The 17,317-nt window shown below is 37.2% G+C and overlaps 1 protein-coding gene across 6 annotated transcripts in view; it reads right to left on the bottom strand.

Moving 5' to 3' along the window:
• Nucleotides 1-17,317, bottom strand: part of MDGA2 (MAM domain containing glycosylphosphatidylinositol anchor 2) — an 845,750-nt gene that overhangs the window by 111,130 nt on the left and 717,303 nt on the right. For all 6 annotated transcript variants that reach the window (XR_012516333.1, XR_012516332.1, XM_003930557.4 and 3 more), the window contains one exon: nt 8,096-8,365. Coding sequence is in view for 4 of the 6 variants with exons in the window: in XM_003930557.4 (XP_003930606.2) it covers nt 8,096-8,365 (270 nt within the window). In the remaining 2 variants the exon portion in view is untranslated. The remainder of the gene's footprint in view (nt 1-8,095; nt 8,366-17,317) is intronic.

The raw sequence follows: 17,317 nt of genomic DNA, 5'->3' as shown, positions 1-17,317 counted from the left end.
TATACATACACACACACACACACACACACACACACAGAGTTATTTGGAAAACACACTCCTTTAGTATCTTTAACTTAAAAGAATCTTAAAATGTCTCCACTGACAAAATTCCTAAATGTTGTACAAGTCTGAGTATATATAACTGAGTAAATGTACTTTCTGGAACTTAAAAGGGCATTCTACTTTTATCTCCTGGATTACATAGGGAAAGTCAATTATTTTATTTTGCTCTTTTTTTTAAATATAAAACCATGTAATAATGCACATGCTTAGACTATTATGTGAGAACTTTCACATTTTATGTAAGCAACTAGATGAAAAAGCTAAATAGAAAAATTATACTTTTTTTCACGATTTATTTCCTTGCCTGACTTGTCAAGAAATCTTAGTCTCTTGACACCCATAAACATTTCAATGAAAACATCATGTCAGAAACACGTCTATTAAAGGGAAGAAATATGAAGAAAGTGTATTTAGTGGAAACATCATTACAGGACCTTAGAAGTAGCATGTTGATTGCTAAATATTTAGGAATATCAATTAGAACAATTCGAAAGACATAGATGATTTAAAACTTTATAAATAAATGCTGCATTTTACTGCAGATTTCCTGGGTCTTCATGTTAAAAAAAAAAAAAAAAGAAAGTTGGATCTTTATTAATCTCTGGTACTGTCAACAGAGTTTGCCAGTAGATCGTGTCATCTGGTTTCCTGTATAATGAAGCTGCTGGAAACGTCTTTTTTTTTTTTTTTTTTTTTTTTTTGGCTATATTGTGTAATGGGCATGACATTCCAATGCTGAAGCATCCCTTGGGGTTGGTTTAAGCCAATGTGTAGCTTACGACCTGAGACCTCCCAGGTTGATTCTCCTTACTGACTGCCTCTTGCAGTTGTAAGAGGCAAGTGTACCCTGTCTCCAGGAGCCTGCTTCATGTGATAAAACTGAGAACAGCTGACATAACAGTTCTATGCCTCTCGTATAATTTTTAAGAGAGGGGTTCTTTGAAATAGTGAGTTGTAATGTGTAGTTGTTATCTAAGGCTGTCATAACAGCCACAAACTGGGTGGCTTAAACAAACAAAACTATCTTCTCACAGGTCTGAAGGCTAGGAGTCTGAAACCAAGGTCTTGGAAGATCCCTACTTCCTACTTCGGTAGAGACTCTAGGGGAGAATGTATTCCTTGCCTCTTACAGCTTCTGGTGGCTCCAGGGGTTCTTCAGATTGTGGATACATTACTGCATACTCACATTGCCTCCTCTTCTCTGTCAGAACTCCGCTGACTCTCTAAGAATGCATGTTTTTGCATATCAGGTCCACTCAGATGATCCAGGATAAGCTCCTTCTCTCAAAACCCATAACTTAATTATATATTTTGTCATATAAGTTAATATCCACAGGTTCCAGGAATTTGGACATAGTTATGTCTTTATCAGGTGATACTAGCTAGCTTCCTAGCTTACGAAAATATATATGATGTATTTTCAACCTAATCCATCCTTTGCCCCTCTCTGTATTCGCTTTTTTTCTCATTTAAAAATTATTTTCAAAAATTTCCTTTCATTGAATCATTAACTCTTTTTCATCCTCCATCTATTTAATCACTCTAGATTTACTAGGTTTGTTTTCTAGATCAAGTAACGTGATGGGACATAATGGGATATCGCAAGAATGATATTCAGTCATGCCTTGAATAAAATAAGCCTAGATATTTTGAAGTATTGACGAATATGCTTTTCCATAGTTAAATATTGATACTTTTTGAATCTCGCTCTTTTTGCAATGCACGCTCTAGTTAAATCCTTTTCTATAATGTTAGAGAACTATTAAAATAGAAATATATATGTCTACATATTAATATATAAATACATATAGATAATATTTGGACCTTCAAATTTACAAATGAGTTTATTCTAATAAATCAATGTGCTACATTAACTTTTAGAACTTGTAAAAAATAACCCGTCGGAGATGAAAAATGACATCCGGGTTCCTACTAAATCTCATGAAGCTCATTTAAACCTCATTGAAGTGCTATGACTTCACCATTAAAATATTAGTATAAAATATATGCAAATGCACAGTATTTTTTAGTATTATAGTTATTTTATTTTTCATTATACTTTCAGTTCTGGGGTACATGTACAAAACGTGCAGGTTTGTTACATAGGTATACACGTGCCATGGTAGTTTGCTATATACCCTGTTATCTACTTTAGGTATTTCTCCTAATGCTATCCCTCCCCTAATCCCACCCTGGCTATCCCTGCTCCAGCCCCTCCCCACTGCCTGACAGGCCCCAGTGTGTGATGTTCCTCTCCCTGTGGCCCTGTGTTCTCATTGGTCAACCCCCACTTATCAGTGAGAACATATGGTGTTTGGTTTTCTGTTCTTATGTCTGTTTGCAGAATGATGGTTTCCAGTTTCATCCATGTCCCTGCAAAGGACATAAACTCTTCGCTTTTTATGGCTGCATAGTATTCCATGGTGTATATGTGCCACATTTTCTTTATTCAGTCCATCATTGATGGGCATTTGGATTGGCTCCAGGTCTTTGTTATTGTAAACAGCGCTGCCATAAACATACGTGTGTATGTGTCTTCATAATAGAATGATTTGTAATCCTTTGGGTATATACTTAGTAATGGGATTGCTGGGTCAAATGTTATTTCTAGTTGTAGATCCATGAGGAATCACCACACTGTCTTCCACAATGGTTGAATTAATTTTCAGTCCCACCAACAGTGTAAAAGTGTTTCTATTTCTCCACATCCTCTCCAGCATCTGTTGTCTCCAGATTTTTTATGATCGCCATTCTAGCTGGTGTGAGATGGTATCTGTGTGCTTTTGATACGCATTTCTCTAGTGACCAGTGATGATGAGCTTTTTTTCATGTTTGTTGGCTGCAAAAATGTCTCCTTTTGAAAAGTGTCTATTCATATCCTTTGCCCACTTTTCGATGGAGTTGTTTTTTTCTTGTAAATGTGTCAGATGGGTAGATTGCAAAAATTATTTTTCCAGTCTGTTGGCTGCTGGTTCATTCTAACGATAGTTTCTTTTGCTGTGCAGAAGCTCTTAAGTTTAATTAGATCCCATTTGTCTATTTTGGCTTTTGTTGCCATTGCTTTTGGTGTTTTAGTCATGAAGTCTTTGCCCATGCCTATATCCTGAATCGCATTGCCTAGGTTTTCTTCTGAGGTTTTCATGGTGTTAGGTCTTATGTTTGTTGGGTCTTATGTTTAACTCATCATGAGTTAATTTTTGTATAATGTATAAGGAAGGGATCCAGTTTCAGCTTTCTGCATATGGCTATCCAGTTTTCCCAACACAATTTATTAAATAGAGACTCCTTTCCCCATTGCTAGTTTTTGTCAGGTTTGTTAAATATCAGATGGTTGTTTATGTGTGGCATTATTTCTGAGGCCTCTGTTCTGTCCGATTGGTCTATATCTCTATTTTGGTACCAGTACCATGCTGTTTTGATTACTATAGACCTCTAGAGTAGTTTGAAATCAGGTAGCATGATGCCTCTAGCTTTGTTTTTTTCACTTAGGAGTGTCTTGGCTATGTGGGCTCTTTTTTCATTCCATATGAAGTTTAAGGTGGTTTATTCCAATTCTGTGAAGAAAGTCAATGGTAGCTTGATGGGGATAGCACTGAATCTGTAAATTAATTTGTAATTGGGTGGTATGGCCATTTTCCAGATATTGATTTTTCCTAACCATGAGTATGGAATGGTTTTCCATCTGTTTGCATCCTCTCTTATTTCCTTGAGCAGTGGTTTGTTCTCCTTGAAGAGGTCCTTCACATCCCTTGTTAGTTGTATTCCTATGTATTTAATCTTTTTGTAGCAATTATGAATGGGAGTTCACTCATGATTTTGCTCTCTGTTTTTCTGTCATTGGTGTATAGGAATGCTTCTGATTTTTGCACATTGATTTTTTATCCTGAGACTTTGCTGAAGTTGCTTATCAACTTAAGGAAAGTTGAGGCTGAGACAATGGGGTCTTCTAGATATACCGTCATGACATCTGCAAATAGAGACAATCTGACTTCCTCTTTGCTTAATTGAATACCCTTTTTTTGTTTCTTGCCTGATTGCCCTGGCCATAACTACCAATACAATGTTGAATAGGAGTGGTTAGTGAGGGCATTTTGTCTTGTGTCAGTTTGCAAGGGAATGCTTCCAGTTTTTGCCCATTCTGTATGCTGTTGGCTATAGTCTTGTCATACATAGCTTTTACTATTTTGAGACACGTTCCATTGATAGTTTTATTTGGAATTTCTAGCATAAAGCATTGATGAATTTTGTCAAAGGCCTTCTTTGAATCTATTGAGATAATTGTGGTTTTTGTCTTTGGTTCTCTTTATGTGATGAACCTATATTTATTGATTTGCCTATGTTGAACCAGCCTTGCATCCTAGGATGAAACCTATTTGATCATGATGGATAAGGTTTTTGATGTGCTGTTGGATTCAATTTGCCAGTATTTTACAGAGGATTTTCACATCAATGTTCATCACGGATATTGGCCTGATATTTTCTTTTTTAGTTGTGTCTCTGCCAGGTTTTGGTATCACGACGATGTTGGTCTCATAAATTGAGTTAGGGAGCATTCCCTCTTTTTCTATTGTTTGGAATAGTTTGAGAGAGATGATACCAGCTCCTTTGTACTTCTGGTAGAATTCGGCTGTGAATCCCTTTGGTTCTGGAATTTTTTTTTTTTTTTTTGGTTGATAGGCTTAAAATGAAGGGATGGGGGAACATTTAACCTATGTGTGTCTCTGCACATGTGATGGGTCTCTTGAACACAGCACACTAATGGTTCTTTTTATTCAATTTACCATTCTGTATCTTTTTATTGGGGCATTTAGTGCATTTACATTTAAGGTTAATACTGTTATGTGTGAATTTGATCATGCCATTTTGATGCTAGCTCTTTGTTTTGCCTGTTAGTTGATGCAGTTTATTCATAGTCTTGATGGTCTTTACAGTTTGGTATGTTTTTGCAGTGGCTGGGACCAGTTGTTCCTTTCCATGTTTAGTGCTTCCTTTAGGAGCTCTTGTAAGGCAGGCCTGGTGGTGACAAAATCTTTTAGCATTTGCTTATCTGTAAAGGACTATATTTCCCCTTCACTCATGAAGCTTACTTTACTGGCTATGAAATTCTGGGTTGAAAATTCCTTCCTTTAAGGATGTTGAATATTGACTCCTCACTCTCTTCTGGCTTGTAGGGTTTCTGCTGCGAGATCCACTGTGAGTCTGATAATGCTTCCCTTGGTTGGTAACCCAAACTTTCCCTCTGGCTGTCCTTAGCAATTTTTCCTTCATTACAACCCTGGTCAATCTGATAATTGTGTGTCTTGGCTTTGCTCTTCTTAGGGAGTATCTTTGTGATGTTCTCTGTATTTCCTGAATTTGAAAGTTGGCCTGCCTTGCTAGATTGGTGAAGTTCTACTGGATAATATCCTGAAAAGTGTTTTTTCCAAATTGTTTTCTTTCTCCCTGTCAGTTTCAGGTATACCAATCAAATACAGATTAACTCTTTTCACAAAATTCCATTTTTCTTGGAGGCTTTGTTCATTTCTTTTCACTCTGTTTTCTCTTATCATTGAGTTGATCTTAGGTAGCTGATATCCTTTCTTCTGCTTGATTGATTTGGCTGTTGAAACTTGTGTATGTTTCATGAAGTTCTCGGGCTGTGTTGTTTTTTTTTTTTTTTTTTTTTTTGAGGCGGAGTTTCGCTCTTGTTACGCAGGCTGGAGTGCAATGGTGTGATCTCGGCTCACCGCAACCTCCACCTCCTGGGTTCAGACAATTCTCCTGCCTCAACCTCCTGAGTAGCTGGGATTACAGGCACGCACCACCATGCCCAGCTAATGTTTTATATTTTTAGTAGAGATGGGGTTTCACCCTGTTCACCAGGATGGTCTCGATCTCTTGACCTCGTGATCCACCCACCTCGGCCTCCCAAAGTGCTGGGATTACAGGCTTGAGCCACTGCGCCCGGCCCGGGCTGTGTGTTTTAAGTCTATCAGGTCATTTATGTTTTTCTCTATGCTGGTTATTCTACTTAGCATTTCATCTAACCTTTTTTCAAGGTTCTTAGCTTCCTTGCATTGGGTTAGAACATGCTGGTTTAGCTTGGAGAAGTTTGTTATTACCCACCTTCTGAAGCCTGCTTCTGGTAATTCATCAAACTCATTATCTGTCCAGTTTTGTTTCCTTGCTAGTGAGGAATTGTGATCCTTTGGAGGAGAAGAGGCATTCTGGTTTTTGGAATTTTCTGCCTTTTTGCACTGTTCCTTCCCATCTTCGTAGATTTATCTCCCTTTGGTCTTTGACATTGGTGATCTTTGGATGGAGTCTCTGCGTGGATGTCCTTTCTGTTAGTTTTCCTTCTAACAGTCAGGTCCCCATGCTGCAGGTATGCTGGAGTTTGCTGGAGGTCCACTTCAGACCTTCAGACCCTGCTTGCCTGGGAATCACCAGCAGGAGTTGCAGAACAGCAAAGATTGCTGCCTGTTCCTTCCTTCTGGTAGCTTCATCCCAGAAAGGTACCCACCAGATGCCAGTCAGAGCTCTCATGTATGAGGTGTCCGTCAGCCCCTGCTGGGTCCTCCTAGTAAGGATACACATGGGTCAGGGAGCCACTTGAAGAGGCAGTCTCTCCCCTGAATGCTGTGCTGGGAGATCTGCTGCTCCCTTTAGAGCTGCCAACCAGGGATATTTAAGTCTGCTGAAGCTGAAAGCACAACCACCCCTTTTCCCAAGTGCTCTGTCCCAGGAAGGTGGGGGCTTTAGTTATAAGTCTCTGATGGGCTGCTGCCTTTCTTCAGAGATGCCCTGTCCAGAAAGGTGGGAGACTAGTGACCCAGTCTGTTGCAGAGGCCTTACTGAGCTGTCGTATCCTCTGCCCAGTCTCTGTGTAAACTTCCTGTCAACTTTGTTTACACTGACGAGGTTAAAACAGCCTACATGAGCCTTGGCAATGGCAGATGCCCCTTCCCCCACTGAGCTTGAATGTCCCAGGTGAAGCTCAGACTGTTGTGCTGGGTGGGAGAATTTCAAGCCAGTGGATCTTAGCTTGCTGGTCTTTGTGGTGGTGGTTCTGGGCCAGAGTGACAGAGTGCCAGGAAAAGCCCCTAATGGCTTCCCTTGGCTAAGAGAGGGAGATCCCCCACACCTTGTGCTTCCTGGATGAGGCAACACCCGACCCTCCTCCGGCTCCCCCTCTTTGGGCTGTATCCACTGTCTAAACCAGTCCCAGTGAGATGAACTAGGTACCTCAGTGGGAAATGTTGAGATCCCCCACCTTCTGCACTGCTCTTGCTGGGAGTTGCATGCTAGAGATGTTGCTATTTGGCCATCTTGCAAGCAATCCAGTTGATTATCTTTAACTTGGATGGTATACTATAAGCTAGGCTTATCACAGTCTCCAAAATACCTTGGCTTACTTTCTTCTTTTTCCTAGCAGGAAACTATTTACATATGCCTTCTGACATCTAAGTAAACATAACTCTACTCTTTTAGCCCCTTACTCTAACATACATCATAAACATATTTTTTTTTAAAGAGGAATAATCGTTTCTGTACATTTTGGTGTATAGTTAAATGAAGTAAACTTTGGGATGACTATACAAAATTTACAGTAAGTGGAAGAGTAAAATAATTATAAAAGTTAAAATTTAAAATGTTTTAAATTAAATTTAGGTCTCAGCGGTAAACAGCATTATTTCGAAAGATTTGTTCTCTGCATTACAAATATATGGATCTTTGTATACTTCTGTTCCCTGGCTCTCTCCTCTTAGATTCAAAGTTTCGAGTTATGAGAAATTCATACAGTAACCAACCTCCTCAGTAATTCTACTAGAATTCAGATAAACCTCTATGTAATTTTATAGGCCCATGCACTATTTTAACTAATAAAATAAACTTGCCTTGAAAATATATGTGTAGGAGCTCAAACTTGATGAGTCAAGCTGTTCTATGCTCCATTAATTTATAAAATGTTTTCAATCTTATATCAACATAGGTCTAAAATTTTTGGTCTAATAAAACAAAATATATAAGAAGATAATATCTGGAATCCTACCTGTAACAAGAAAGCTGCATCTCCCAGCTCCAGCTTCATTTATGATGCTACAGTTATAAACCCCATAGTTTTCATTGGAAAGACTCTTCACAGGGTACTCTGTGTACTCCTGAGAGTCAAACTGACCCGTCCGTAATAATTTATTGCCCAAGCGCCACTCGTAGGTCAGCACCCGTATTGGATAGGCTCTCAGTACTCTGCAGCTCATAGTGACACCTCGGTCCTGTCCTTGCCGGATTTCCAAGAATGCTGGTTCCACTGCAGGGGGATCTGTAGAAAAGATATATAAAAACAGACGAAAGATGTGACTTGCAATAAGCCAACAGCTATTCTTAGAAGAAGCAATTTTTAATAACACATGCTGCAATAGAGGAGGAGTGTAAGAGGTGAATGAAGAACATAGTTAAGCCCAGAAATTTTAGCTTGGGTTGGGAAATGTGATTTCAGGAGGGTAGAAAGTAAATGAGCCTCATTGCTTTACAAATGTATTTGCAGGTGAAACTAGTGGAGCTAACTAATCCTTCTTTCTTTTTCCAGAAAATATTGTTAAACTATCCTATTAATTCTAATATTGTCAATATACTTCTTTTTTAGAGTGAAGAGACAAGCTGCAAAAAATAAAAAATTGCATCATTGGTGAAAGCCTGAGCTGAGGTGAGGTCAGTAGGACCAAAAATAATGCCTTAGGCAATGAAGTGGATAATAGTGCCAGTCCTGAAGACAGTGAGGAAAAGGAGAAATAGATTGGAATATGTTGAGTGTGTCAGTTTCATGCACCTTTCAATCCCCATGGAGAAGCAGTGTTTCTTCATTTCCAGATATATGGGTAATGTTTTATTTTCTCTTTGCTTTTGATTGTTTTTCTTAAATGAATTGTAGTCAGAGAAAGTACTCCATATGTTTTCAATCCTCTGAATTTGTTAACACTTTCTGTATGGCACGATATGTAATAGATTTCTGTCCTGGGTATACCTCCTAATAAGGAATAGTCTGCACTTTTGAAGTGTGATATGTATCTATTGGGTCAAGTCTACATACCTAGGAATTGTCCAAATCATCTATATAGTTGTGTATTCATTTAGTTTTGCCTAGTTATTCCGGTTGAATTAATTTAGAAGAGTATGTTTAACTCCTCTAAGAAAGTTATTAGTAATTAGATCTTAATTTAAAAAATACTCCTTGTAGTCCTACCTCCTTTTTGCCTTACCAATTTTGAGGCTATGCTATTCAGTACATATGAATTTAGACTTCTTTTATGTTGTCCATGAATTGAATATTGAGTATTTTATCACTACAATCTCTTTTATCACCAGCAATGCTTTATTTAATATATATATGAAATATGTATGCATATATATATATATTCTAACATCATTATTATAGCCACATAGGCATTTATTTTGTTATTAGTTGTATGTGATATTTTTCCCATCATTTTATTCTTAAACTTTCAGTATCTTTATATTTTACAAGCATCTCTTTTAAACAGCATGAGCTTATTTTTTAAGATTTTTTAAGAGTCTGTCAATCTTATTTTACCCAGAGCACTTAGCAGTTTATTCATTGACATTTGCTGTATCTACTTATTTTTTGCTTTATTAGATTTCTGCCTTAAATTTACTGTAACTTACTTTGTACTATTTGTTTTCTAGTATTCGTTATTGCCTTCTTTTAGATGGATGGATTATATTATCACTCTGATCTTTTTATGCTACTAGCTGAAGACTTATTTACTCTGTTTCTATCATTGATTGTCCCAAAGCTTGCAACTTGCATACTTATCTATCAATACCCTTACATATCACTGAAGAAAACAGTAATCTAAGGACAATTTGTTCCTTTTATTCTCATTTTAACATGTGTTACTGAGTCATAAATTTCAATTCTTTTTTTTTTTTATAAAATGTCTATTGTACATTATAGTCAGGTGTGGGGGCTCACGCCTCTAATCCCAGTACTTTGGGAGGCTGAGGCAGGCAGATCACAAGGTCAGGAGTTCAAGACCAGCCTGGCCAACAGAGTGAAAAGCCGTCTCTACTAAAAATACAAAAATTAGCTGGCATGCCTGTTGTCTGAGCTACTTGGGAGGCTAAGGCAGAAGAATCACTTAAACCTGGGAGCCAGAGATTGTGGTGAGCCTAGATAGTGCCACTGCACTCCAGCCTGGGCAACAGAGCAAGACTCTGTGTCACAAGAGAAAAAAAAATCATTTTTACATTATAATATTTTTATAGTATTTCTATAGTATTTTTTAAATACCCAGATATTTGCTAGCTTATTTGCCCTTCATTCCTTCTTTCACTATAGACTTTCCATCTGTGACCACTTTCCTTGTGTCTTATCATTTAGATCTATCATATCTTTAGTGAATTCGCTGATCATGATTTTCTAAAAATTATCTTTTAGTTTGTGGGGCTATGAAAGCAAGAGCTCTTAATGCTGTGTCCAGAGACTGAAGATCTCTATAGGACACCATACACAATAGTGCTATGTTTTCCCGAGATGATCCAACATTTAGCTACTCATAAGCATGCGATAATTCATAATTAGAGATATGGGAAGTAAATAGATGTCCCAGAGTATATGTATGTATATATGTGTGTATATATACATGTATATGTTTATATATATACACATACATTTGTGTATATGTACATATACACATAAATGGACATATGCGTATATATGTATATGTCTATATGTGCATATACACACTGTAGAATTAATGTACTATACATATATAATTATACATATAAATTTATATACACATTAAAAGACATGTATATATCTTTTAATGTTATATATACACATGTATCTGTCATCTACATGGATGGATATGTTGTTTACATGGATAGATATTTAATGTTTTATAAACACAAAAACATTAAAAGGAATTTTTCTTATGGTTTGACAGGCTTTGTTCTTTCAGCGCTTCATTATATAATTCCACTGTCTTCAGATGGCCATTGTTGTTCTGCAGTTTCAATATATGGTACTTAGAGATGGGTTTCTTTTCACTTATGGGTTTGGGATTTGTTGGGCTTCTTAAATCTGTTAACTCTGATGTCTTTCATCTAAGGAAATTTTGGAAAATTCTCATCATTAGCTGTTTAACACCTGTATTTCCTTCTTTATAACCTCATTAGATGACCCTGTTCCTTCTGTTTTTGGTGTGTTTTAACACTTCTTCCAAATTTTCCACTTGTTGGTGTTTCTGTACTACATTATGAATAAATTCTTCTGAGTAAAAATTATTTCTCCAATCCAGCTTAATCTGCAAAATATATAGTATGTTTTTAATTCAATTTCTGTGTAGTTTTTTGTATACCTGCAACACCATATTTACCTGAAAATGTAGTTAAACTTGTCTTACATTTCTTTAAACAAAGTAATTGTTTTATACTGCCTGATAATTTCAATTTGAGGAAGTTTTTACTGTTGCTTTTCATTCACAGTACTGTCTACCTGTCTGTCTTGATTAATTTTGACAAATTCAATTCTGTATTCTTTATTGCCCTTTAAAAATATTTATAGACTATTTTGATGCCTAAAGTGATGGTTTTTCTCTCCAGAGAAAATTTGTGTCCACATGCAACTATGGACATCACTGTCTAGGAACACATTAAATAAAGTGCATGACTTGAGGCTTATTTGAATCATCAAGTGACTTGAATTGGAGTTAAAGAGCCAAATCAGGAGTGAACTCCCATTCACAATTGCTACAAAGAGAATAAAATACCTAGGAATACAACTAACAAGGGATGTGAAGGACCTCTTCAAGGAGAAATACAAACCTGCTCAAGGAAATAAGAGACAACACAAACAGGTAGAAAAACATTCCATGCTCATGGTTAAGAAAAATCAGCATCATGAAAATGGTCATACTATCCAAAGCAATTTATAGATTCAATGCTATCCCAAATCAAGTTACCATTGACTTTCTTCACAGAATTGGAATAAACCACCTTAAATTTCATATGGAACCACCCCAAAAAAGGAAAAGAAAGCCAGAGGGATCATGCTACCTGAGTTCAAACTATATTACCAGGCTACAGTAATCGAAACAGCATGGTACTGGTACCAAAACAGGGATATCGACGAATGTAACAGAATAAAGGCCTTAGAAGTAATTCTACACATCTACAACCATCTGATCTTTGACAAGCCTGACAAGCAATGGGGGAAAGGATCCCCTAGTTAATAAATTGTGTTGGGAAATTGGGCTAGCAACATGCAAAAAGCTTAATCAGGATTCATTCCTTACACCTTATACAAAAATTAACTCCAAATGGATTAAAGATTTAAACATAAGACCTAACACCATAAAAACCCTAGATGAAAACCTAGGCAATGCCATTCACCATGTAAGTATGGTCAAAAACTAACACCAAAAGCAATGGCAACAGAAACCAAGACAAATAGGATCTAATTAAATGTAAGAGCTTCTGCACAGCAAAGAAACTATCATGAGGGTGACGTGGCAACCAACAGAATAGGAAAAAAATTTTGCAATCTAAGGGCTAATATCCAGCAAAGAGCTTAAACAAATTTACAAGAAAAATAAAAACCCATGAGCAAAGGATATGATCATACACTACTCAATAGAGGACATTTATGCAGCCAACAAACATGAGAAAAGCTCATCATCACTGTTCATTAGAGAAATGCAAATTAAAACCATATTGAGATACCATCTCACACCAGTTAGAATGGCAATCATTAAAAAATCAAGAGACAACAGATGGTGGAGAAATAGGAATGCTTTTTCACTGCTCGATGAGCATTAATTAGTTCAACCATTGTGGAAAACAGTGTGGCAATTCCTCAAGGATCTAAAACTAGAAATATCATTTGATCCAGCAATCCCATTACTGAGTATTTACCCAAAGGATTATAAATCATTCTATCATAAAGACACATGTACATGCACGTTTATTGTGGCACTCTTTATAATAGCAAAGACTTAGAAACAACCCAAATGCCCATCAATTATAGACTGGATAAAATGTGGCACACATATACCATGGAACACTATGCAGCCATAAAAAAGACTGAGTTCATGTCCTTCGCAGGAACATGGATGAAGCTGGAAACCATCATTCTCAACAAACTGACACAAGAACAGAAAACGAAACAGGACATACTCTCACTCATAAGTGGGTCCTAAACAATGAGAACACATGGGCACAGTGGGTGGAACATCACACACCACGGCCTGTTGGAAGCTAGGAGAGGGAAAGCATTAGGAGAAATACCTAATGTAGATGACAGTGGGGATGTATGCAGCAAACCACCATGGCACATGTATACTTATGTAATAAATCTGCACGTTCTGCACATGCACCCCAGGACTTAAAGTATAAGAAGAAAAAAAAAAATCTATAAAGGTCAGCTTGTGACTATAATTTCAAGAATGGATTACCACAACATCCCATCCTGTTCATTTCAAAGTCACACATTTCTTGCACTTCCTTGGGAGTGGGAATGTGTAGGTTGGGTTTAATTCTGCTTTACTCCTACCTTACAGATCTCTCCCTCAGTGAATACTCTGGGTTTTAAGATCTGCACCCCTTGCCTAAAGATGCCATTACAATTGAAGCTCAAACTTGCCCATGTTCAGCAAATACCCTCAAGTCAAAAGTAACCTCACTGTACTTCTTTCATTAAATTTGATAAAGTATTTTTCAAATAAATATTTTAAATTTTTAATACTAATTTTACAATATTGTCTAGAATTTTTAGTTGTTTACACTGGATAAGTTTTACATAATATTTTGTCTATTACATGCCCAGAAACATCTGTCTGATTGTCAAGGGAAAATATGTATCTAAAAACTCAGAAAAAAGGCCTGATTCCAGGTTATAATTATTGAACTAGCTCAGAGTGAATATAGACAAAAAATAAATAAAATACCAAATAAGGACTTCACTCTTGAATATAATCACTTAAGGGGTTAGAGAAAATTAAAACTTTTAAGGAGAATAATCACAAATAATGAGATGTGGGGATCCTTTCTGGGACAAGGACACAAGTCTGGCAGTTCCACTTCCTAACTTTTGAAATGCCTACTCTGGAAGCTCTAAACCCCATGTAAAACTTCAACTACTCCTCTGCAGAAACCATGAGAAGAGGCCCGGAGACAATATGGAGAAGGAGAGGGCAGAGTTTAGCTTAGACTTCCCATTGTACCCTAACATGGTTCCAGACATATGAAACCATCTTGGACACTGGAGACTAGATCAGCCATCCACTAATGAGAATTACTATAATTGGATATAATAAAATGTGGTTATTTTAATCTCTGAAGTATTGGAGTAGTTTCTTACACATGAAGAAGTAACTGAAGCAATGCCTTATATCCCTCAAAAGTCAGGAGTCTGACACTATGAGTAGAGTCAAAAGGACAGAGAGGAAAAACATTGAGCAGGCACAGGGTAAGGGATAGTCTAAGCTGGTTCAGGAAGAAAATAATTCAGAAAGAAACTCATGGGAGAAGACGGCCAACAGACTGATTTGCTAGGACAACTTGAAACTTGAAAAGCAAATACATTGAGAACCAAGGCATCTGGGAGCCAGAACGTTGCAGTCAATGAACAGGATATTGTTGGAATTTAATAGTTCACAGGTAGACAGTTTTGGAATGTAATCCTATAGTGGAATGAAGATTTCCAAATATACAAAAAGAGGGAATCCTTCTTAACTCATTTTAGAAAACCAACATCATCCTGATACCAAAATCAGGCAGAGACTCAGCAGAAAAAGAAAACTTCAGGCCAATATCCATGATGAGCATTGATGCAAAAGTCTTCAATAAAATACTGCCAAACCAAATGCAACAGCACATCAAAAAGCTTACCCATCACCATCAAGTTGGCTTCATCCCTGGGATGCAAGGCTGGTTCAACATATGCAAATCTATAAACATAATTCACCACATCAACAGAACCAAAGACAAAAACCACACGATTATCTCAATAGATACAGAGAAGGCCTTTGACAAAATTCAACAGCTATTTATACTAAAACCCCTCAATAAACTCGGTATCGATGGAATGTATCTCAAAATAATAAAAGCTATTTATGAAAAACCCACAGCCAATATCATACTGAATGGGTAAATACTGGAAGCATTCCCGTTGAAAACTGGCACAAGACAAGGATGCCCTCTCTCACCACTCCTTTTCAACATAGTATTGGAAGTTTTGGCCAGGGAAATCAGGCAAGAAAAAGAAAAAGAGGATATTAAATTAGGAAAAAAGGAAGTCAAATTGTCTCAATTTGCAGATGACATGATTGTATATTTAGAAGACCTCATCATCTCAGCCCTAAATCTCCTGAAACATAAGCAACTTCGGCAGAGTCTCAGGATACAAAATCAATGTCTAGAAATCACAGGCATTCCTACACACCAGTAACAGACTAACAAGAGTGCCAAATCAAGAGCAAACTCCCATTCACAATTGCTACAAAGAGAATAAAATACCTAGGAATACAACTAACAAGGTACGTGAAGGACCTCTTCAAGGAGAACTACAAACCACTGATCAAGGAAATAAGAGAGGACACAAACAGATAGAAAAACATTCCATGCTCATGGTTAGGAAGAATCAATATTGTGAAAATCACCATATTGCTCAAAGTAATTTATAGATTTAACACTATCCCCATCAAGCTACCATTGGCTCTCTTCACAGAGCTGGAAAAAAACACCTTAAACTTCATATGGGACCAAAAGAGAGCCCACATAGCCAAGTCAATTCTAAGCAAAAAGAAGAAAGCTGGAGGTATCACGCTACCTGACTTCAAACTAATACACTGCAAGGTACAGTAATCAAACAACATGGTACTGGTACCCAAACAGAGATGTAGACCAGTGGAACAGAACATATGCCTTGGAAGCAACACCACACATCTACAACCATCTGATCTTTGACAAACCTGACAAAAATAAGCAATGGGGAAGACATTCCCTGTTTAATAAATGGTGGGAAAACTGCCTAGCCATGTGCAGAAAGCTGAAGCTGGATCCTTTCCTTACGCCTTACACTAAAATTAACTCCAGATGGATTAAACATGTAAACGTAAGACCTAACACCATAAAAACCCTAGAAGAAAACCTAGACAAAAGCATTCAGGACTTAGGCATAGGCAAGGACTTCAAGACTAAATCACCAAAAGCATTGGCAACAAAGGCCAAAATAGACAAATGGGATTTAACTAGACTTAACAGTTTTTGCAGAACAAAAGAAACAAACATTAGAGTGAACCAGCAAGCAACAGAATGGGAAAAAAATTTTGTAATCTACTCATCTGACAAAGGGCTAATATTGAGCATCTACAAAGAACTAAAGCAGACTTACAAGAAGAAAACATACGAAGCCATACAAAAGTGGGTGAAGGATATGAACATACACTTTTGAAAACAAGACATTTATGAGACCAGCAAACATATGAAAAAATGCTCATCATCACTAGTTGCTAGAGAAATGCAAATCAAAACCACATTGAAATACCATCTCACACTAGTTAGAATGGTGATCATTAAAAAACACTTTTACACTGTTGGTGGGAGTGTAAATTGTTCAACCATTGTGGAAGATAGTGTGGCGATTCCTCAAGGACCCAGAAATAGAAATTCCATTTGACCCAGCAATCCCATTACTGGATATATATTCAAAGGATTATAAATTGTTCTATTATAAAGACACTTACACATATCTGTTCATTGTGGCACTGTTTACAATAGCAAAGACCTGGAAGCAACCCAAATGCCCATCGACGATAGACTAGACAAGGAAAATATGGCACACATACACCATGGAATACTATGCAGCCATAAAAAATGATGAGTTCGCGTCCTTTGTAGGGACATGGATCAATCTGGAAACCACCATTCTCAGCAAACTGAACCAAGAACAGAAAACCAAACACCACATGTCCTCACTCATAGGAGGTGTTCAACAATGAGAATGCATGGGCACAGGGAGACGAACATCACACACCCAGGTCTATTGTGGGGTGGGGGTCTGGGGAGGGACAGCAGGGGCTGGAGAGGTTGGGGAGAGATAATACTGGGAGAAATACCTGATATACATGACAGGGGAAGGAGACAGCAAATGTGCATACTTTTGCAACAATTCTGTAAGATCCGTACATGTACCCCAGAATTTAAAGTACAACTTAAAAAATAAAAATTAAAAAAAAAGATTAATGATACTGGA

This window comes from Saimiri boliviensis, chromosome 2, assembly GCF_048565385.1.
Source record: "Saimiri boliviensis isolate mSaiBol1 chromosome 2, mSaiBol1.pri, whole genome shotgun sequence".
Classification (NCBI taxonomy): Eukaryota; Metazoa; Chordata; class Mammalia; order Primates; family Cebidae; genus Saimiri; species Saimiri boliviensis.
Note: the sequence above shows the minus strand (reverse complement) of the source record. Positions and strands in the feature narration are given on the sequence as shown.